The 24,451-nt window shown below is 42.4% G+C and overlaps 1 protein-coding gene across 2 annotated transcripts in view; it reads left to right on the top strand.

Moving 5' to 3' along the window:
• The first annotated feature begins 301 nt into the window (after positions 1-301).
• LOC134340618 (formin-like protein 1) overlaps positions 302-24,451 on the top strand; it is a 128,985-nt gene continuing 104,835 nt past the window's right edge. For both annotated transcript variants that reach the window (XM_063038065.1, XM_063038064.1), the window contains exons 1-3: positions 302-383; positions 22,997-23,077; positions 23,753-23,826. In XM_063038065.1, the coding sequence (XP_062894135.1) occupies positions 306-383; positions 22,997-23,077; positions 23,753-23,826 (233 nt within the window). In that variant the 5' untranslated portion in view covers positions 302-305. The remainder of the gene's footprint in view (positions 384-22,996; positions 23,078-23,752; positions 23,827-24,451) is intronic.

Below are 24,451 nucleotides of genomic sequence, written 5' to 3'. Positions count from 1 at the left end.
CTCCTGTACCTCCTTCCCGATGGTAACAATGAGAAGAAGGCATGTCCTAATTGACGGGGTTCTTTAATGATGAACACCACCTTTCTGAGGACTTGCTCTTTGAAGATGTCCTGGATACTACAGAGGCGAGTGCCCACAATGGAGCTGACTAAGTTTACAACTCTCTGCAGCTTATTTTAACCCTGCACCATAGCCACACGGCACCCCCGCCCCATACTAGTTAGTGACTCATACTCCTATTCTCCATGAGTGACAAAATGATGGTTGTAACTTTGTTCTTGTCTATTCTTTCTCTACAGAATTGCATGAACCTACCCCCAGACAAGGTGAAACTGCTGAGTCAATATGACAATGAGAAAAAGTGGGAACTTATCTGTGATCAGGTAAATTGGGCTTGCTCAGCCTTCCAATTTCATTTGTCATGTTCCAATTTCTGACTACCTCAACCCAGTGCTAATAAAATCACGTCTCTGCAACTTCAGCACTTTTCAGTGGGACAGACAGTTGAAGAATTAAATCATTTGTTGAGGTTGTCACTTTATCACTGTAGACTTGATTTAGGTGGATTCTTTTATTTGCATCTTTCCACGAGCCTTTAGTTCTTTGAAAGGTCGCTTAAATTTCACATCAGCAATTTTTCTTGTGAATTTTTAAACTTGCCTAAGAGCCATTAATCAATTATTCATTAAAGGAGTCTAGATATGCAAATAATTGTCTTCACTGATGGCTCAGGAGGCTTTGACAACCATAAAGGTTTGATAGTGTCAGGGTGGTCATTAACTCCATTTACCAGTGACCTGACGTAGAGTAATTAACAACTCATTTCATCACTGTTGTTTCTTTTTGAAATCTTCCCTGGCTTCAAACGCCTGCATCAGACATCCCAGTCTTTGCCTGTGGCATGCAGACAGTCTTTATTTGTAGTTTACATCTAATCTTTGCTTGTATCATGTCCCGGTATTTCCTGGTAGTGTACACCCACTCTTGTAGCCTGCACGTACTACGTGCTGTAGAATATACCTGACCTTTATTTGTAGCATATATCTACTCTTTGCTTATAGTGTTCACCCTGTTCAGTTTCACGTAGTTCTCTTTTCACTTTCTAAAAGGCTGTGAACAAGGTGAAGAATTGTTTTGATGAATGAAGGTACCAAAGTATATGGCGTAATGAAAGGAGGAAAAAAAATGTACAAGTCAACTAAAGTTAGCACCATGCAGCTATTTGATGGCTCCAGGGAAGCAGGTTTCATCCTGTCCTTGGGTGTGTTTCTTTGGAGTTTGCAGGTTCTCCCTGTGACCACTTGTGTTTACTCCCATATCCCAGATGTTCTGGAAAGCAAATTGATCACTGCAGACTATAAGACATAGGAGCAGAATTAGGCCATTTGGCCCATCAAGTTTGCTCCACCATTCAATCATGGCTGATCCTTTTTTTTTCTCCTCCTCCTCAACCCCATTTCCTGTCCTTCTCCCCATAACCTTTAATGCCATGTCCAATCAAGAACCTATCAATCTCTGCCTTAAATACACCCAGTGACCCGGCCTCCACAGATCCATATGGAACAAATTCCACAAATTCACCACCCTCTGGCTAAAGAAATTTCTCTGCATCTCTATTTTGAATGGGTCTATCCTAAGGCTGTGCCCTCTTGCCCTGGACTCTCCCACCATTGGAAACATCCTTTCTACATCTACTCTATCTAGGCCTTTCAACATTCGAAAGGTTTCAATGAGATCCCCCCCTCATCCATCTAAATTCCAGTGAGTGCAGATGCTGAACCATCAAACGTACCTCGTGTGATAACCCTTTCATTCCCAGAATCATCCTTGTGAACCTCCTCTGAACCCTCTCCAATGCCAGCATATCTCTTCAAAGATGAGGAGCCCAAAACTGTTCACAATAATCAAACTGAGGCCTCACCAGTGCCTTATAAAGCCTCAGCATCACATCCCTGCTCTTGTATTCTAGACCTCTTGAAATGAATACTAACATTGCATTCGCCTTCCTCACCACCGACTTGACCTGCAAGTTAAGCTTTAGGGTGTTCTGCACAAGGACTCCCAAGTCCCTTTGCATCTCCGATTTTTGGATTTTTTTCCCCACTTAGAAAATAGTCTGCACATTTATTTCTACTACCAAAGTGCATGACCATACATTTTCTAACATATTTCATTTGCCACTTTCTTGCCCATTTTCCTAATCTGTCTAAGTCCTTCTGCATCCTACCTGTTTCCTCTATACTACCTGCCCCTCCACCAATTTTCACATCATCTGTAAACTTGGCAACAAAGCCATCTATTTCATCATCCAAATCATTTATATACAGCATAAAAAGAAGTGGTCCCAACACCGATCCCTGCAGAACACCACTAGTCACCGGCAGCGAACCAGAAAAGGATCCTTTTATTCCCACTCACTGCCTCCTGCCAATCAGCCAATGCTCTAACCATGTTGGTAACTTTACTGTCATACAGTGGGCTCTTAACTTCATAAGCAGCCTCATGTGAGCCACCTTGTCAAAGGCCTTCTGAAAATTCAAATATAAAACAACCACTGCATCTTTATCTATCCTACTTGTAATCTCCTCAAAGAATTCCAACAGGTTCATCAGGCAAGATTTTCCCTTGAGGAAACTATGCTGACTTTGTTCTGTCTTGTCCTGTGTCACCAAGTACTCCATCACCTCATCCCTAACAATTGACTCCAACATCTTCCCAACCACTGAGGTCAGGCTAACTGGTCTATAATTTCCTTTCTGCTGCCTTCCTCCTTTCTTAAAGAGTGGAGTGACATTTGCAATGTTCCAGTCCTCTGGCACCATGCCAGAGTCCAATGATTTTTGAAAGATCATTTCTAATGCCTCCACAGTCTCTGAAGCTACCTCTTTCAGAACCCTAGGGTGCAGTTCATCTGGTCCAGGTGACCTATGTACTTTTAGGTCTTTCAGCTTTTTGAGCACCTCTCTCTTGTAATAGTAGCTGCACCCACTTCTCTTCCTTCACACAGTACAATATCTGGCACACTGCTAGTGTCTTCCACAGTGAAGACTGATACAAAATACTCACTTAGTTCATCTGCCATCTCCTTGTCCCCCGTTATTATTTCTTTTGTCTCATTTTCTAATGGTCCAACATCCACTCTCATTTCTCTTATTTTTTACATACTTGAAAAAGCTTTTACTATCTACTTTGATATCATTTGCTGGCTTGCTTTCACATTTCATCTTTTCCCTTCTAATGATTCTTTTAGTTGCTCAATGTAGGTTTTTAAAAACTTCCCAATCCTCTATCTTCCCACTCTTTGCTTCGTTGTATGCCCTCTCTTTTGTTTTTACATTAGCTTTGACTTCCTTTGTCAGCCACAGTTGTTCTATTTTGCCATTTGAGTATTTCTTCATTTTTGGAATACACATGTTCTGCACCTTCCTCATTTTCCCAGAAACACACACCATTGCTGCTCTGCTGACATCCCTGCCGGCAGCTCCTTCCAATTTACTTTGGCCAGCTCCTCTCTCATACTAATGTAATTTCCCTTACTCCACTGAAGTACTGCTACGTAAGACTTTACTTTCTCCCTCTCAAGTTTCAAGTTGAACTCAATCATATAGTGATCACTGCTTCCTAAGGGTTCTTTTACCTTAAACTTCCTAATCGCCTCAGGTTCATTACATAACACCCAATCCAGTATAGCTGATCCCTAGCAGGCTCAACGACAAACTGCTCTAAAAAGCCATCTCTTAAGCATTCAACAAACTCACTCACTTGAGATCCATTACCAACTTGATTTTCCCAATCGACCTGCATGTTAAAATCTCCCACAACGACCATAACATTGCCCTTTTGACTCACCTTTCCTATTTCCTGTTGTAACCTGTGGTCCACTTCCCAGCCACTGTTGGGAGGCCTGTATATAACTGCCATCAGGGTCCTTTTACCCTTGCAGTTTCTTAACTCAACACACAAGGATTCAACATCTTCTGATCCCATGTCACATCTTTCTACTGATTTTTCTTTACCAGTAGAGCCACGCCTTCCACTCTGCCCACCTTTCCATCCCTCCGATATAACATGTAACCTTGGACATTCAGCTCCCAACTACAACCATCCTTCAGCCACGATTCAGTGATGGCCACAACATCACACCTGGCAATCTGTAACAGGATAACAAGATCATCCACCTTGTATCTTATACTCCACGCATTGAGATACAACACCTTGAGTACTGTATTTGCTACCCTTTTTGACTCTGCATCCCTAATGTACTGATACTCACCCTGTTGGCTGCGACTGTGTCCCATCACCTGCCTGCCCTTCCTGACAGTCTGACTGCACGCTATCTTCACGCTTTTACCATCCATCTGATACTGATCCCATCTCTCCGGTTCCCACCCCCCTGTCAAATTAGTTTAAACCCTCCCCAACAGCTCTAACAAACCTGCTCGTGAGAATATTGGTCCCCCTCGGGTTCAGGCGTGGGGTTGGTGTATCCTTGGTGTAGGCGAGTGGCTAGAGAATTGAGGGAGCAGTTACTAGGTATGTGAGTGAGAAGAGGTCACAGGGAGAAAAATGGAGGAATGGAACATTCTGAGACCCAGCAGACTTGAATGGCCTCCTCTGTTGAAAGGAAATGTGAGAAGATTATGAACTGTGTGACTGGAGAGCAGTCTTGAGGAGCTGAATGGTTCAGCACTCTTCCTACGTATTCATCCAATCTCCCAATGAGTACAAACTCACATTCCTATATCCTATTCCTAGTAAACCATCTCATATTCCCTTGAATTACCAATTACTCCCTCTCATCTCACATTCCATTGTCCTACTAAATCCCTCAAAAATATTTTGAGTTTCCTATTCACACAATCATTCTTCTCACTTTGCAAACAAATTTCAATGTTGTGCTCCCTGCGAACCACATATGTGTGGTGAAGTGTACCAGCTTCACCCCCTCTGTGTTCCGAGTGACTCTTGTTAACTTGAGCTGTTACCATTTCCCCCTTTTGTTTACGCTGTAATGATTCTTTACCAGATAGATAAGATAGATAAATCCCTGTAACAAGTTTAATGTGTAGAATTCAGTTGCACCCTTTCTGAAAGCCCATATTTCCTACATCTGCTATACTTGGCAATTCTTCACACTTGCCTAAGTTTGTCAAACACTACTTACTCAGAGCAAGGCCACATTGCCTGTCCGTGACTACCTTGGGGATCAATGTTAATTCAAAGGATGATTGTGCCCCCTTCACTCCACATGATCCATGCCAATCTGGAGGCTAACCTACACTAATGCAATTTGTCTTCATTAAGGCCCTTATCCCTCTGCACCTTTCATATCCAAATACCTGTCCAAATGCCTTTTAAATATTGTAATTGTATCTGTCTCTGTTACTTCTGGCAGTTTATTCCAGATATTCACTACCATTTATAAACCTCACCGACAAATCTATAAATTTCTCCCCCCTCACCTTAGAACATAAAACATAGAACTGTAAATTATAGCACAGGCCCTTCAGCCACTTTTTAACCTACTCTAAACCTCAAAACACCTCTAACAGTGCAGCAGCCACACATGGTGAACCATGCCCTGCCAGCCTAGATTACTGGAATCTCTGAGCTCACAATCTTTGTGACTAAGATTCTAATCTAAAAATGTTCTCAGGTGGCTGGGATGTTCCCAAAGTAACTCGGGGGTTATGAATTTCAAGTCAATTTGACTTTATTGTCATGTTCACAAGTATGGTGAGATGCAGGTGCAATGAAAAACTTGCTTGCGGCAGCATCACAGTCATATGCGTTAAGCAAACACACAGGATAAATTATACATAAAGTATATAAGACAGTGAAGAGAAAAAACTTGCTCACATGTCATCTTTTCCATTAGAAAGAACACAATCAAAGACAAGTTCATAATTGTGTTCCTCTACTTACGTGGGATTAAAGTTATGCAGGTCAGTTCAAGAACTTGATGGTTATTGGAAAGAAGCTGTTCCTGAACCTGTTGGTATAAGACTTCAAACTTCTGTACCTCCTGTCTAATGATAGCAGTGAGAAGAGTGTCAGCGACCATGATCACGAAGGGCTTTGATGATGGATGTCACTTCCTTGAGGCAATACCTTCTGTAGATGCTTTCGGTGGTATGGTAGGCAATGCCTGTGATGACCAGGGTGTGTGCACTGCCCTCTGCAGTCTCTTGCATTCCTGTGCATTGGAATCTCCACACCAGGCCATGGTGCAACCAGTCAGGATACCTTTAACAGTGCATTTGTAGAAGTTACAAATTACAATGCAGACAGATGTCTGACTGAGGGGGGAAAGAAGTCTACACCAGAGAGAAAACTCTGCGCAGAAAAGCTCTGTCATTTGCTTTATTCTAATTCAGTGCCTTTATTTTTACCAAACCTTTCCTATTTTTATGCTGAACCCTTTCTTAGTTGTGAAAGCAGTTTTTTTTTTCTTCTGCTTTGATATATTATTGATAACTCCTAAATTTCCTGGATCTAAGTCAAGAAGCACTTTTTTCCATTTTATTTCCCCCATATTCCCATCAACTCCTCACGGGGAATTCAGCTGACCGACACATCTTTGGAATGGTATAATATGCACAATGCATATTGTAGCAGATCCCTATGTATATTATTTCAATGTTTTCAAATGTACAATTTAATGTCAGAGGAATGTATACGATATACATTCTGAAATGCTTTTTCTTCACAAACATCCACGAAAACAGAGGAGTGCCTCAAAGAATGAATGAGAGTTAAATGTTAGAACCCCAAACCCCCCACCAAACTCCCGTCCCTCCCATGCATAAGTGGCAGCAAGCAACAATCCCCCTCTCCCCTTACCGGCAAAAAAAAGCACTGGCACCCGCAACCGAGCACTCAAGTGTGAGCAGAGTAACAGCAACGACACAGACTTGCTGTTACCCCAAAGACTACATTGTTCACCCGGCATTCGACATACCGCAGGCTCTCTCTCTCCTAATAAGGGAGAAAGAGGTGTCTTGGTTTTTACACTGAGTGGGGAGACATAACAAACAACTTGTTGGTTTACGATGCTAAAAGTCGGTTATGTCGCTTTTTTTTTCGGAGCTCTGTGCCCAAATATCTTGGCATACAGCTGTAGATGTTCTGACTCCCCCGACGACACACGGGTCACCTGCTGTGACACTGACCCTCGATCCGCTCGTCTCCAGAGCTCCGAGATACCAGGCTTCTAAATCTGAGCCGGACTCTTAGGCCGAGCTCTTGGCATGCTAAACAACAATGGCCGGTTATGAAACCCTGAGAACTGGTCCCGTTCCCGGAAAGACCTGCAGTCAGCGGGTAACTCCAGGTCAGGGTCTTCAAAAGAACCGTGAAAGTGAAAAATAGAGATATTAAAGATGGAAATAGAGCTGTTTCTGAAGATGCAAGCAAAGGAGTTGCCATTTAGTGCCATCATCACTCCGCTCTGCCTCTGTTTAGATATACAGGTCATCTATTGATATAGTCAATGCAACGTCTTAAATTTGAGAGCTGTGCTACCCTGTCCAGACCTTTCAATATTCAATAGGTTTCAGTAAGTTTCTTCCCCCGGCCCCCCCCCCCCACCCATCATCCTTCTGAACTCCAGTGAGTGCAGGCCCAGAGCCATTAACTGCTCCTCATCTGGTAACCCATTCATTCCTGGAACCATTCTTGTGAACATCCTCTGGACCCTCTCTAGTATCAGCACATCTTGCTGGCAACACACACAAAATGCTGAAGGAACTCGGGCCAGGCAGCACTGTGCGTGTGTTGCTCAGATTTCCGGCATCTGCAGATTGTGACATCTTGCTGGCAGGTGGACAGTATGGATAGGAGGCAAAGGGTATAAAATGGAATATGGAAAGACATCTAAAAAGTGTAACAGGGAGCTGTGACTGAAAACAATTCTGCAAATTCAAAGCATAGAGACATTTAGTTGGCGCAGTTTGTTCACAGTGAAGTTCAGATAACTTAATCACATTATCCATATGGGAAGCTGCTGGAAAGATTAGAAGGGCTTTCTTGGTGCTGCTGATGTTTAAACCCATGCAAATGGGAGCAATGGACAGCGTGGATGGTGTGAGATGACCATATTTGTGTAACGGGTTTCTCTACACTGGAGATGGAAAAACCATTTTTTCTCTGAGCATATGTCTTTCATATTTGTTAATGAAATATTTTTCAGTATAGCTTTTTTCCTTGTTTTAAATGAATGTGTTCTCTTGCAAGTTTGTCATCTGTTGAATTCATTGGTGAAGTAAGTATATTTTCCTAATGCTGTTCTGAAACTCAGACCAATCTGCTGCAGTTCTGAGCTTAACTAATATTTGTGAATGCGACTGTCCATTTGCACGTTCATACCCAGCTGGAGTAAACGGAACTTATTCAAAGATTAGCTCAGTCAACAAGAGTTAGGATATGCGTGGTTCTGTACGTAGTGAGTTGCTCGTTATAATAGGGGGCTCAAGAGAGAAGGACAATACTTCTCAATCTCCACCAGATGCTTGGACTCCTGAAGCAGGAAAGTCGTGGTCTGACAGCATCTTCACTTGTGAGTTTTGATGTTAGTTTTCCAACTGATGTTCAAATTAGGGGCTGGAGTAGGCGATTCTGCCCTTCAAGCCTGGCCTGGCATTGAACAAGTTGACAGCTGGTCTGACTGTAACCTCATCTCCTCATTTTCAACCTACCTCCTGTAACCTTTCAGCCATCTATCTGTCATAAATCTGTTGCCTCTGCTGTAAACGTTAGACTCTGCTTGCCCCGCACTTTGAGGAAAAATTCGGAAGAATGGTGACTCACTGAGACAGTGGATTTTGCCTCATCTTTGTTCTAATTAAATGGTGACTGAAGGGGAGTTCAAGTTCTTCGGACCTGGCTCTCTGATGACCTGCCCTGTGTGGATGCTCGGGGAGCGTGAGATCAGGTGCTGGCTTTTGACCCCTAGACCTCATAGAAGAGCTGAGCAAATGGAAGACAGTGTTTGTAGTATTTCCCTCTTCTAGCTTGAGTTCTTGATTTCCCAAGTTACCTCATTGTGGCCTTGCTCTATTTGTTTATGTTCACTGTAAATTGTATGCAACGTTGTGCATTTTCTGCAATCTGTTTTCTTTTTATAATCATAATGCATTTAGTTGTGGCATCATCTATCTGAAAGGGATGCAAACAAAAGTTTTTCACTGTATTTTGGTATAAGTGGGTGACATGGTAGTGTAGTGGCTAGCACAAAGCTTTACAGTGCCAGTGACTCGGGTTCAATTCCCTCCTCAACCTGTAAGGAGATTCTACATTCTCCCCATGACCTCGTGGGTTTCCTCCCTCAGTCCGAAGACGTCTGGGTTAGTAGGTTAATTGGTCATTGTAAATTGCCCTGTGATTAGGCTGGGGTTAAATCGGTGGGTTGCTGGACAGTGTGGCTCATTGGGCCAGAATCCCCATTGTATTGCTAAATAAAATTAATAAATAAATTAAATAACTATGTGACAATAATATGCTATGTTCATGTTAATCCAGTGTTACAGCACAGGAACGATTTCTACCTGTCCAGTTATTTATCTCACCAGTTAAGGCAGGATTCACTGCTTCATTGTGAATTGAAAATATCAACGTGGGTGTGTAATAATGTGTAGCTTTGAATATGTAGCTGCATTAGGTGGTGGAAACAGATTCAATTGTAACTTATGATTAGATATTAAAAAGGGAATGCATTATTCAGCTTTAAGGATAGAGCAGAGGTTTTAAAATGATTGAATAGGTCTTACGAAGAGTCAGCAGGGATGTGTGGGTGAATAATCTCTTGTGATGTCTGAATGTGTGCTTTTAGAAAATTGCAGATCTTTGAAAGCAAGGGATTGGTTTGAGTAAACTGGACTTGCCCTGGTTGTCTTTTGGTACAGTTGTGTAAAGCTTTAATTAGGTCACAGCTGCAGCTCTGGTTGCCACATTAATAAGGATGTGATTGTACCTGAGAGAGTGCAGGGGACATTCATAAGACCATAAGAGATAGGAGCAGAATTAGGCCATTTGGCCCATCGAGTCTGCTCCGCCATTTCATCATGGCTGATCGATTTCCCTCTCAACCCCAATCTCCTACCTTCTCCCCGTATCCCTTCATGCTGTGACCAATCAAGAATCTATCAACCTCCACCTTCAATATACCCAAAGACCACCTGTAGCAACAGATTCCACAGACTCACCTTCCTCTGACTAAAGAAATTCCTCTTCATCTCTGCTCTAAAAGGATGCCCTTCCTTTCTGAGGCTGTGTCCCCTGGTCTTAGACTCCCCTATAATCCTCGCCACGTCCACTCTTTCGAGACCTTTTAACATTTGATCAGTTTCACCAGGCTGTTGGAGCATTTTAAAAAAAATCTGCAGATGCTGGAAATCTAAATCAAAATATAAAATGCTGGAAATACTCTGGAGGCCAGGTTGCATCTGTGGGGAAAGAACAAAGTTCAATTTCCTTATTTATTTATCATTATTATTATTTTCTCTTTTGTATTTGCACAGTGTGCTGTGTTTTGCATATTGGTTGCTTGTCCACCCTGTTGAGTGCCGTCTTTCATTGATTCTATTATAATTGTTAGATTTACTGAGTAAAACCACAAGAAAATGAACCTCTGGGTTATATATGGTGACATATATGTACTTTGATAAGAAATTTATTTTGAACTTTGAAGAAGTTTTGATTACAGTTGATAGAATTCTAATTGCAGTTTGAGAGTGACCACCCACAGGACTAAAACTATTAACTTTAACTTAAGGACAATTATAATGGCCTCAAAGTGGAGTGATCGGAAGTTGATTGGGAAAATAAGCTAAGAGTTAGGTCAGTAGATGAACAGTGGCAGATACTGAAACAGCTGGTCCATCACAAACAGGAATTTTTTCCAGTTGGAAAGAAGGTTTCCATGAGATTAGAGGCACGATCTGTGAGGGGTCACGGATGATATTAAATTGAAAAATGGGGTATGCAAAGTGGTAAGGGCTGGTAGTAGACCAGAAAACAGGGTATATTTTAGAATCTAGCAGTGAAAGACGAAAAAGCTTATGAAGCAAATGTTGATTTTGAAAGAGAGCATGTATGTAATAAAAATAAGGCAAAGAATAGGACTTTCTCTGTGGATATGTAAACAGAAGGTAGACATACAGGCGTGGGACCTTGGAAAACAAGGTTCATAAATTAATATCAGGAAACAAAGAAATGGCAGATACATATGTTAAATGATTTTTTTTGTATCGGTGTTCACCATGGAGTACATGACAAATATCCCTAAGATAACAAATGGGCTAATTTCACAATACCAGGAGGAAATCATAAAAAATTCAGTAATAAGTGATAAAGTATTAGATAAATTCATAACACTAAAAGTGGGCAAGTCTCTGGGGCATTGTGGCCTGAGCTCAAGGATTTTAAAGGCTACAGAGACGGTGGACTCATTGTAGAAAATTTTCACAACTTGTTAAATTTAGGAGTGTTCCAGAAAATTGTAAAACAGTCATTGTGACTCCCTTGTTCAAAAAAGGAGGAAGACAAAAGGCAGGAACAAATATTAGTTTAATATTTGTTGTTGGCAAAATTCTACAGTCAACAGTGAAAGAGGAAATAACTAATTATTTATGAAAGCTGAATGTAATTGAACGTGGTCAACATGGTTTTATGTTGGACAAATCTGCTCAAATCTCTTGAGGATGTGACAGGGAGAGATGATAGATAGAGACATGTAGACATAATGTATTCAGGTTTCCAAAAATCATTTGACAAGATGACACCTAAGAAGCTGGAGTGTAAATTAAGAAGCCAAGGTATTGAAGAAAGCATGTTAGTATGGAATGAAAACTGGCTGTCATTAGGGTGCCACGGTAGTGTAGGGGTTTATGCAACACTGTTACAGGTTGGGGCATCCTGGAGTTTGGAGTTCATTTCCAGCGCCGTCTATAAGGAGTCTCTGTACGTCCTCCCTGTGGAATGTACGGGTTTTCCCCTGGTGCTTCAGTTTCCTGTCACAGTCCAAAGACGTACCGGGTAGGTTAATTGGTGCTTGTGAATTGTCCCGTGATTAGGTTAGAGTTAAATCAGCGTTGCTATGGCAGCATGGCTTGATGAACTGGATGGGTCTACTCTGCACTGCACAACTAAATAAAATAAAAAAAAAACATTTTTGCCTTTGTTGCGAAAGGCTAAAGTTTAAGAATAGGGAGATTTTGTTACAGTTGTACAGGCTTTGGTGTGGCCTCACCTGGAATAATGCACATAGGTTTGGTTCCCTCACTGGAAAAAGGATAGAGTAGCATTGGAGGTTGCTCCTCTCAGGAAAGGATAGACAGTTTGGGTTTGTATTCATTGGCTTGAGAAGAATAAGAGATTACCTTAGTCTTGAGCATGGGGACATAGCTATAAAATAACACTCAGCAGATTAGGCAGCATCTGTGGAGGCTGAATTAATATTTCAGGAAATTGAAGATCTTTCCAGAGAATGTATGACAAGCTACTTCATATGGAGTGTGAACACTCCTTCACAGACAGCAGTAGATGCCAGTAAAGTTAATAATATTAAATGTGAGATTGATAGATTTTTGGTAACGTGGGAATCAACTGTTATGGAAGCGGGTGGGCTGGTGGAATTAGGGCGCAACACTGTGTTGATATGACAGCAGGTAGTGCTACTGCCTTATAGTTCATAGCTCCATCAACCAGGGTTCAAAGCTGACTTTGGGAGCTGTGGCCTTTACCTTCTCCTTGTAAGTTTATGAGTTCTCCCCAGGTTATGTTTTCCTCCCACTGCTAAGTTGTTTGGGCTGCTGTGAATTCCCTCCAAACAAAGAGTGAGTGGCAGGTGTATCCTAGAGTTTGAAGGGTCTGTTGGAGTTGAGAGATTACAGAAAGAAAATGGGCTGAAAGCTGCCATACACTCATCGGGCTGTGTAACAGTTACTTGAAAACAAACCAAAACCACTGAGAGACTGAATGAGGGAAATGACACTATGTGACGCGCTTCCAACTAACTCAGTTCCAAGTTGAAAAAAGTACCTTTGATCCTTTATATGAAACCAGCAAAGATTAACGATCTTATATAGTGATTAAACATACTAACGAAACTAGCATAACAAAAGTGAAATTAATGGAATTAGTGAAATTAACGGTAACAGAATACAGACAGACAGTAAGTAGATACATGTCTCCTGCAGGCTGAATGGCCTGTTTCTACATTGAAAGGAAAGAAAACGTAATGATTGAATGGTGGAGTGATCACCCCACCAATGATCCTGTGCTCTGACAATTGGCAGATGGAAACGAGATGGGGGTTTGGGCAACACACACAAAATGCTGGAGGAGCTCAGCAGGCTGGGCAGCATCTATATAAATGAGTACAGTTGAAGTTTTGGGCTGAGACCTGGGGTTTGGGGTTAGAAGTTGCCTGCACGTGAACAGCCTGTGCGTGTCTGGGTCTGGGTCACTGTTCTGTCATAGGCCACTGCAATACTCCAACCACAAACAACTAACAGTCACTAAAGGAACTGCCTCTGGCACCCCCAGCAATGTAACCGAGATCCAGCTCCGTTTTCATCTTCGCTGACATTTTAATTCTCCCTCCCACACACGCGCACTCACACATCCCACCTTGCAGCCTCTGCTGTATTATCACAGGCTGCTAAAATGCTATGTGGAAAAGATGAACCTGTCAGAAAGAACAAAGATAAATCCTTTGAAAATGAAGTGTGGGGATTAGTGGATGTCTCTTCTTCAGTCTGAATCAATACTAAGCTGATTTTCCTTTCAGAGTGTGTTTATTGCTGTTTGTTCTGTGATGATATGTAAATACCTTGGAGTTTAGTGAATTTACTTTGTAAAGGATTTGGTAAATCAATGGCATCTACCTCCTGCCATTTTCACTGACATCGACTGAAAGCCCAGCTGGGGGAGACGTGTTAACCTGAGGAGAAAGGCAGATGATTTTCACAACTAGCTGCTTCCTTGGAGATTAGCCCTAATGCCAATTATTTGCTGTCCTTATGTTATCTCCAGTGTGTGCTCAGTAGGCTGCCCAAATGTCAAGGATGGTGACACCGATGTAATTATGAGGGACGAATCCAAGCAATGTTATAAAGGTCTCTCCTGGGTCTTGTTTTCAAATCTAGGCTAGAGTGAGGGGAAGAAAGTCATGCTGTCTGTAAAGCCTTAATGTTGTGGTGATGTCACAAGGGGTAACTCTTGGTGGGTGGGGGGGGGAGGTGAGAACATTGTGATAAAAAGGAGGGGAAATGTTGCGCTTCAGAGAGGTCACTTGGCAGGGGCTGTTTTAAAAGCCAGCTCAAATGTGTTGTTCATGATTTGTGTCCAACATCTACTTAAAAGTGGGAGCATGCAGATGTGGGGTGAACATTAACAGCTGGCTGTGTACACTGCTTCCCTGGCTGAATGTGTACAGCTGCCAAGTCTCTTAGACCTTAAGTGCGGAGGGACATGTCGAAGCGGAGTGCAGCCACAGCAGTTTAGGACCCTGTCGTCATTTGACATTGAGGAGCTGAATGAAGTATGTTTTTGAAATAAAGTAGTCACCTTTAGCCAGTATGCATTGGTGCCATCAGGATAGTGAGTTAGTGCGAATGCTCTTGCCTCTCACCAGACAGTTTTAGGGTCAGCAGTCACTGAAGGGTTGAGCATCAAACTTTCACCTTAAATTGGTCCAACAAGGTATTAGAAACTAGCAAACACCAGGGAAGAGAAGATTCTTCATATTTACATGTGATTGATGGCTTCGAGGGTTTGATCCGTTCTCTCCTGGAGCACAGGCTTTGAAGTTTACTATTGGCAATTTAGCTAGTTCCCTTGCTGCAGGATGGTAGTCTTTAAATGATACTTCTGAAATCTGTCAATTTTATTTTACTTAAGAAAGTGAAATATATTAACTGTCTTGCGCAAAATTACTGTAATCAACTGTAATTGCTAATGACTAATTCACTAAGGGGTTGTAGTGTAGCATAACCAGGCAAGTTTATCCAAGCAAGTCAGGCAGCATCCATGGAAGTGACCTAACAGTCGATGTTTCGGGCTGAGATCCTTATTCAGGTCTCTGCACAAAATCCTCCAGGATTGTGTGTGTGTTGCTGCTTTGGATTTCCAGCATTTGCAGAATTTCTTGTGTATACAGTTTAATCAAGCACTGTTGAAAGGCAGTTAATTAGTTTGTCATTGTATCCTTAAACCTGGGGAGGGGGTGGAAATAAAATGTCCTCAGCTGATATGAGTAGCAGTTCTGACTGCTGCTGTGTTTGATCTTTGTACTGAGTGCTAGAAATGGGAAGGAACCCAGAGTGAAGATACTTGGCCAAAGCAACCCATCTCACTTCAATGTCAAAATGCATACAAATTCTGGTCATGTTGGTGAGATCGCTATGAATTTCAGTGTAACGTTTTTTGCTAGTATTGAGTAATCCAGAGGGTTGCAGGTCTCATTTCAACTGAGTTTGAAATATCTGGCGAAAAACTATGAAGTTTAAGTGGAGCCAAAAGGGTCCAGTAAATCACCGGGCACTTGTAGGAGTTAGAATGTCTATTGCCCTTCCTTGTGGTAACAAGGTTTGCTGTTCCTGTGACATGCACATCTGGGATTGAAGAATAACTCAACAAAGAGTGAGTGATTTGAGAAGTGAGAAGGGTAGATTACTGTTCCAAAACAAAAAAAAAAGAGTACCTACTCGTTGCCATGGTCAGATGATGACTTTATCTCATGGGCATTTGTCAAGAAGACTAGCCCAGTCAGAAGCTTTTACTTGTGCTTTGGGCCAGCCCAGTTCAGTTCTGGGTGTAGTGCTACCCTGTTTCACTTGAAGAGCTTGGCATGTGTTGCCCTCTTCTTCCCCTGAACAACTCCATGGTTTTGTTTTTGATTACCTTTCTCACCTTTCCCAATCTTACTTCTAAGTTTCAATATCTACAAGGAACTTTAATTTTCTCCCATTTTGAAGCTTCTGAACTCTCACAGTGCCTGGATTGGAGTCTCCTGCTGTGGAGGATTGGCAAGCTTCTGTTCAAGATTCAAGATTGTTTAAGGTTATTTCCAGTAAACAAGTGTAAAGGAGGATGAAATAGTTGTTACTCCAGCTCAGATGCAGCACAAAAAAATCAATAAAAGAAACACAGTCATGATAAATATAAAAACATATGATATCTTGTACACATAGAATCAATGTATGTCCATAAGGTGATGCTAGGCACAGGAGTGTCTGTCCATAAAGTGACTCTGACCGGAAATGATAGAGTAGGGGTGGTGGGTGGAGGTGTTGATCAGCTTTACTGCTTGGGGAACGTAACTGTTTTTGAGTCTGGTGGTCCTGTCGTGGTTGCTATGTCACCTCCGCCCTCATGGGAGTGGGACAAACAGACCATGAGCAGGAGGGGTGGGATCCTTCATGATGTTACTGGCCCTTTCCAGCACCTTTCTATGTATATGTCCTTGATGGCTGATGGGCTGGTGCCAGTGATGCGTTGGGAAGTTTTGACTAGCCGTTGTAGAGCTTTCCTGTCCACTGCAGTGCAGTTTCCATACCAAGCAGTGATGGAGCATGTTAGGATGCTCTCTACAGCATATCTGTGTGATTATGTGAGTATAGATGTGTCAAATCCAGCTCTCTTCAGCCTCCTCAGAAAGTAGAGGTGTTGGTGAGCTTTCTGACTGTGTAAAATATGTTCTGGGACCATGAGGGGTTGTGCAGGATGTGCACTCACTGGAGTTTGAAACTGCTCGCAGTTTCCACTGCTGTGCTCCCAACATAAAGAGGGGTGGAAGTGGGACGAGTTCTCCTGAAGTTGATAATCATCTCCTTTGTCTTGCTGACATTGAGGAAGAGGTTATTTGCCTGGCACCAGGCCTCGAACTCTTCCACATCCTCTTTGTAGGCTGTCTCCATGTTGTTGGTGATGAGCCCCACCACTGTTGTGTCATTGGTGAATTTGATAGTCAACCAAAGCTCCATAATGACAGTGCCGCTGAACTTTTTGACAAAATTACATTTAATCCACCAGCAGCAGAAATAACAGTGGTGCTCAGTAGACTAGGGATTCTATGGATACCAGACCTGGTGACAACGACCTGACCTAGGTGGCTCAGCTGAGAGAGTGGCAGATGCAGACAGTGTGAGATGAAGCAGAAATGGCAGCAAAAGTGCCAAGACACTAGCTAGGCTGAGAGTCAACCTGATGAGACCGGCAATGCCATCGCTTTTCCTGACCAATGTCTGCTCACTAGATAATAAAATGGACTCACTGAGAATGAGAATAAATCCACAGAAAAAGATGAGAAACTGCTGCATTCTGAGTTTCACTGAAACGTGGCTAAACAGCAACATGCCCGAGTCGTCATTTCAATTCAATGGATGACTCTGTTCCACACAGACAGGAACTCAATGTTGTCAAGGAAATCTAACCGAGGAGGAATCTATGTGCACATTAATAAAGGTTGGTGCACAAACCCATCTGTAGTTAGCAGCCACTGTTGTAAAACACCAAACAGCACTCTCATAGATTTGCATTGAATTAATTGCTTAAATCTGAGCTTTTCTGCACAAACATGCACATTAAGTTACTAAAAGGCAGGGATTTTGTGCAGCTTGAATATGAATAGTTAATAGGTTATCTGGATGCAACCAGTGCAGGCAATGTTCTTGGTAGCCTGATACATCCATATCTCAGGGAGAAAGGAGGAAACCAGGCACACAGTAATTCAGTATGGGGACATGTCTATAAATCAAATCTGTCATGCAACTCAGATATTGCAGTCCCGAAGGACTTCGGAATAATATTTATGCACACACCATGAGAAGAAAGCAATTGAAGGGCTTTCTTATCTGGGATCCCAGTAACTGTTGCTGTGTTGAACTTGCCATGAATTTCCATTCAAGCAGCACAGACATAACAGGCATTGGGATCCACATCTTGCCAATCACTTCTTACTTTCTGCTAGTGTTATTGGAAGCTCTCATACTCCTGTTATAAATGTACTTCAAGCTTCTGACATTTATTTGATTATGGTGGACCTTGTATTCTTTGTTTTTTTTTCCCAATCAACAGAATTTTTAAGGAGCCATGCAAAATCTTTTCTCTGGATCATACTTCAGTTACAGGAAAAGCTGTCCTTCTGCCTACCGTGGAGTCACTGGATCAAATATCTGATGTAGAATATACTGGCATGCATCAACTCCAGCTTTCCATTCCGCCTTAACCCACTGCAAATTGCCTACCACTGGAACAGGTGTAAGGTCTCTGGCCCTACACTCATCTCTGGAGCTTCCAGACAGTAAAGCCACCTACATCAAACAATTGTTGAGTGACTATAGTTCTGCCTTCAATTGCATTATTCCAAGCAAACTATTCACCAAACTCCAGGCCCTGGGAATTAATACCTCCCTCTGCAATTGGATCCTCACCAACAGACAACATTGAGTAAGGATAGGCAGCATTACTGTATTTCCATCAGTTGTGGCAAGGCCTGCATGCTATAACAGGTTACAAATGAAAGTTGGGCAGCATCATTGACAACAGCACATTATCTCCCCAATGAACCAATGAACTTTGTACATGTTCTATTCAGGTCTTAAAAAGAAAGGAGTGCATATCTCACAACCCGCCCCCCCCCCCCCGACCAACCAACAGCAGCCTCCCAAAGTTTCCATTGTGGGTGTAAAGTCAATCTTCTGGAGAGTGAATCTGCAGAAAGCATCTGGCCTGGATGGTCTTCCGGGCTGTATTCTTAGATCCTGCACAGACCAGCTGGTGGGATTATTTGCAGACATTTTTATCCTCCCCCTGCTTTAGTTTGTGGTTCCCACCTGTTTTAAGAGAACCAGGGCCATCCCAGAACCTAACAAAAACAAGATAACGTGCCTTAACTAATGCTGGGTAGTTCTAACATCCACCATCATGAAGTCCTTCAAGAGGCTGTTCATGGCACAGGTGAAATCCAGCCTTCCAGACAGCCTTGAACCAATGAAATTGACCCACCACAGAAACAGGTCTATGGTGGATGCCATTTCCCTGGCCCTACACTCTTCTCTGGAGCATCCAGATAGTAAAGACACCGATGTTAAACTATTATTGATTGATTACATTTCTGCCTTTAATACTATAGTTCTAGGCAAACTCATCACCAATCTCTGAACCCTATGAGTCAACACCCCCCACCCCCGGGCAACTGGATCTTTGATTTCCTGGCCAACAGACCACAATCAGTAGGGATAGGCAGCAACACCTTCTGCACAATTATTCCAAATACTGGTATTCCTGGAGATTGCATCCTCAGCCCCCTACTCTACTCCCTGTTCACTCATGACTGTGTTGTCAGATTCTGCTCTAACTCTATTTACAAGTTTGCAGTTGACACCATTGCAACGGGCCATATCTCAAATAACAGTGAGTCGGAATACAGGACGGTGAAACATAACTCAGTGACATGGTGTCATGACAACAATCGTTCCCTCAATGTCAGCAAAACAAAAGGGCTGGTTTTGACTTTAGAAAGGAGGGTGGTGTACATTCTCCTGTCTACATCAGCCGTGTTGAGGCTGAGAGACTCAAGTTCCTGGAAGTGAGCACCAACAATAGCCTGTCCTGGCCCATACAGATAGACGTCATGGTCAACGTGCCTACTTTATCAGGAGGCTAAAGAAATTTGGCATATCCCCATCAATTCTTTTCAATTTTTATTGATGTACCATAGAAATCATTCTATCTGAATGCATAATGGCTTGGTATGGCAACCACACATTCTCACAAGAAACTGCAGAGTGTTGTGGACACAGCTCAGCACATCACAAGGACCAACCATGATAATACTCACTTGCATCACAGCCTGGTATGGCAACACCAATGCCCTTGAACAAAGAACCTACAAAATGTACTGGATATGGCCCAGTCAATCACTGGTAAAGCCCTCCCCCACCATTTGAACACATCTACAGTAAACACTCTCATTGGAAAAGAACATGCATCATCAGGGACCCCCAACACCCAAGTGACGCTCTCTTCCTGCTGCTGCCATCCAGAAGAAGGTTCAGGGACCTCAGAAATCACACCACCAGGTTCAGGGGCAATTATTACCTATCAACCATCAGGCTCTTGAACCAAAGGGGATAACTTCAGTCAACTTCACTTGCCGCATCATTGAACTGTTCATCTCATGTTCTGAATATTTATTCCTTATTTACTTATTATTATTATTATTTTTTTCTGTTTGTGTTTGCACAGTTTGTTGTCTTTTGCATACTGGTTGAATGCCCAAGTCGGTGTGGTCTTTCATTGATTCTATTATGGTTATTATTCTATGGATTTGTTGAGTATGCCCACAAGAAAATGAATCTCAGGGTGCATATATATACTGAGATAATAAATTTACTTTGAACTTTGACTAAAATGGAATGAACCAGTAGAGATCTCGATAACCATATTTGTTACCTTGACCAGTCTTGATCCATGTTCTCTGTCTGTTAGTTCCCACCACCTCTGAAACTGCTGTTCATGTTGTTTAAATAAATACAGGATTAAAAACTCTCCAATGCTGGAAGAAACAAGTTAGAGCCCTGCTCTGTGGCAGGGTCCCAACACTAGGATTCTGTGGCACGTGAGATCGGACCTTTGTGAGCACAATTGCCCACACAACTGCTACTCACTGGACGTTTGTTGTTTTTTGTACCATTTTCTGTAAACTCTAGAGACTGTTGTACGTTGACATCCCAGGAGATCCATTTCTGAGATACTCAAACCGCCCCATCTGGCACCACCAATCATTCCACAGTCAAAATCACTTAGGTTACATTTCTTGCCCATTCTGATGCTTGGTCTGAGCAACAACTAAACCTCTTGACCATGTCTGCATGCCTTTATGCATTGAGTTGCTGCCACACTATTGACGGATTAGATATTTTCACCAACTAGCAGGTATACCTAGTAAAATGGCCACGGAGTGTAAGTGGGCCCTAAGATCTAACAAGTCAACGCTGACTGTTTTGCCCATCGACACTAACCCCTTTTGCCCATATTGGGTTCATGTCCTGCAATGTATTTAATTATCTGTCCAAATATCTATTAAGTGTTGTGATTGTGTCTCCCACTGCCTGCAAGTTCCAGATATTAATCACTCACTGTGTAAAGGACAAATTTTCCCATGGCATACCCTTTAAAACTCCCTTCTCTCATCTTAAATCTCTGCCCTCTTGTTTTTGATACATTTATGGAAAAAAGATTCTTACTAACTACTCTTATCTCTGTCTTCTATAATGTTTCATACCTCTGTCTGGTCACTCCTGTGCCTCTTTCACTGCAGAGAAAACAAACCCCGTTTATTCAGTCTTTCCCCAATAGTGAAGATTTCCAATCAGCAACATCCTGGTGAATCTGCTCTGCACTTGTGACTAGACTCAGTGCAACACAAGCTTTGACATGACTTACACAAAATTCTTTTCCATGAATGGACACCACAATTTTTGTACAATTGAAATAATGATTTCTTTACCTAACTACCTCCCACCACCAAGAACAACCACTTCCAGGTCATTTATATCACTCCAGAGATTTGATTGGGTACTTCTGGTGTCAGCTACCCTCGTTGCCCTGATTTCCATACCAGGTCTGCACATGACGTCACCGTTCTCTGGAGTAGTACTAGGAACTTGAGCTACTGTTATGGTAGGCTACAGTTGTGGGTCCTAGGGTGAATTGTGAACCTGAGACAATGTGGTCTTTCCAGGCAATGTCCGACCAAGACACATGCCATGTTTATGAGGTATGTATCCACTTACCTTGGTATGAAAGGAGTTAGCCTACATTTCTTGATTTTCTCACTTTGCAGTTGGAGTGGGATCATAGATTAGCAGAATGTGGAATGAAATAGTAGACACTGCTCTCTACTGCACACTGCTGATTGGCTCCCTTTGTGTATCAAATTGACAAATATCAGTCCCATTTTTCCATACCCTGGCCTGCTCACTTTGTATCACATTTGGTATTTGCAAGCCATGCTCCTCCCCACTGACGTAATGGCAAAGTACCAAGGTTGCTTTGGTCTACTTCACCAGATCTGTTCATTCTTAGTGTCAAATTTGCAATCTCTGGTCCTCAAAGTATTTTCATTTCCCACAATAAGCAATCTAAGCAAGTTTTCCCACTGTGTGTTGTGGACCAGAAACCTATTTGAACATTAAGTTTCAGAATAAAGCCTTGATGTCAACTGGATTTTCTTTCTGCAACAAGGCCTGAAGCCTATTCAGGAGAAGGCTGAAGTCATTGCATCTGATCACAGAGCTGGTGGTGGCTTCGATGTCAGGAAACTGCTGGAATGGATTGCGTGGCTACTCTCAACTATATCGATATTTTCATGATGCAATTTGTTACTATACCAGGGGAGCCACCTTTTTAAGTGATGGAAGATGGTTGGCTCTGTTCCTAAGCTAGAGTTGTGCTTCCCAGCTGTTGCAGGAACACCTAACAGAATGGGTGCCCATGAACCATGACAGTAGGAAACAGGGCGATTTCCCACTCATGTTCATGGTATCTGAGAGGAGGTTATCTGATTCCAGCTGGGAGGCATGGTAATGGTAAGATCACAATTCCCTGAATAAGTAATTCAAGCCTCAGTAACAGCTTGCTTCTTTGCAAATGTTACAGGAACTAATTATGAGCAATTGATTGAGGTTAATTAAAGTTAGTGAAGGCATCTGATAGTCTTTCACCATTTCAGTTGTGGATAAAGAGGAAGAGAATTAGATAGTATAATTGAGACCTTGCCTGAAGGCAGAGGTCGGATTTGAGTTTGTTGGTGTGGCAGCAGATATAGGTTCTTACCTTAGTATAGAGCACATATGAAATCTACATTGTCTTTATTATTTGAACCAGCACTTTAATTAAAATTCATCCTGATGGCCCAATTTCCAGAGGAATGGCAAAGCAGCAGGGTCCTTGAGCTAAATGTTTTGCTGATTGTTTCATTTTTTTGCAGGAACGCTTCCAGGCAAAGAATCCTCCTCATGCTTACATCCAGAAACTAAGGAGTTTCCTGGACCAGGGTGGAGTCAGAAAGGTAAGATCCCAGAGATCTAGGATGATTTTACTTAAGCAAAGGTTTCAACCAATTGGTGCAGATGATGCCTGAAGTCATAAGTCTTGGTGGGAATTTGTCCATACAGTAGTTTTTCTGAAAGCATGTGTATGACTGGCCAGAGTTCTTGCAACCTCAGAAGTTGCACAAAGGTTTTCAGAGTGCCTAAGCCTTTGGACTTAAATCTGGATATGGGATAGCTAAAGGAATCTGCTTTGTCCATGTAAGGTCTTCAAATCCTAAAGCATGACTAACATACACCCACAGCAGAACTGCAGCAGAGATCTGACACTCTCAAGTCACAGGTTTCTCCTTGACCCATGGTCTGGGACCTCCTGTTACACCATCCATGTGTGGAATGTGATCAGTGTCTTTCCACTGAGACAGTTTATGCACCTCACTCACCTGAAGGGATGAGACAACTGAAAGATGAAGTGTGTAACATACTGTAAGAACATAATCTTGCAAGGGTGCCGATATTCCCTCTCATTCTGTGTCTGCCTCTTCGAATCAGTATAGAGAGGGTATTAGGCAAATTATGATTCAAAGATATTAATACAACAAGGCTTTTGGAATGTTTCGGTCCCTGTGTGATGATAGAGTGACTTTCTGCTCTAAAGTTGCTTCTCATTTTCTCTCTCATGTTCTCTGCTGTAGTTCAAGAGACGAGTGCAGGAGTCAACCCAAGTCCTACGAGAGCTTGAAATTTCATTGAGGACTAACCACATTGGGTGAGTAATGCTCCCAGACATTTTTAAAGCAGAATTGTACTATGCTCTGGTGTGTGTTTGTCTGTACTTGTGATTCACAAAAGATTACATCCAGGTACCAGCAGACAAGATGGAAAGCCACTGAGCACCTTTATACACCTCCATCATAGCCGGTTAGCATCACAACTTTTGGCCCTTTGCACAGAAAAGCCAGTCAACATTAAATGCAATCTTTCATTGTTGGCTTTGGCAACATCTGGGAGGTGGGGAGTGTGTGTGAGGGAACTGGGATGGAAACTAGCCATTCTCTGCAAACAAGAGCCAGTTTGCAATGGCCATTCCTCATTATAACAAAGGAGGCAATGGGCAGGTCAGGCAGCATCTTTGGAGGGAGAAACAAGCTAACATTTCAAGTTTATGATACTTCATCAGCCGTTGCTTGTAGCTGGGAGATCACAGTTCCTTCCTCAGTTAGGCCAAGTGTGTAGGGAGGATCCCTAAACAATAACCATATAACAATTACAGCACGGAAACAGGCCATCTCGGCCCTTTTAGTCCATGCCGAACTCTTACTCTCACCTAGTCCCACCGACCTGCACTCAGCCCATAACCCTCCATTCCTCTCCTGTCCATATATCTATCCAAT

The sequence above is a fragment of the Mobula hypostoma genome, chromosome X1, assembly GCF_963921235.1.
Source record: "Mobula hypostoma chromosome X1, sMobHyp1.1, whole genome shotgun sequence".
NCBI lineage: Eukaryota > Metazoa > Chordata > Chondrichthyes > Myliobatiformes > Myliobatidae > Mobula > Mobula hypostoma.
The sequence above is the reverse complement of the archived record's forward strand: the minus strand, read 5'-3'. Positions and strand labels throughout refer to the sequence as shown.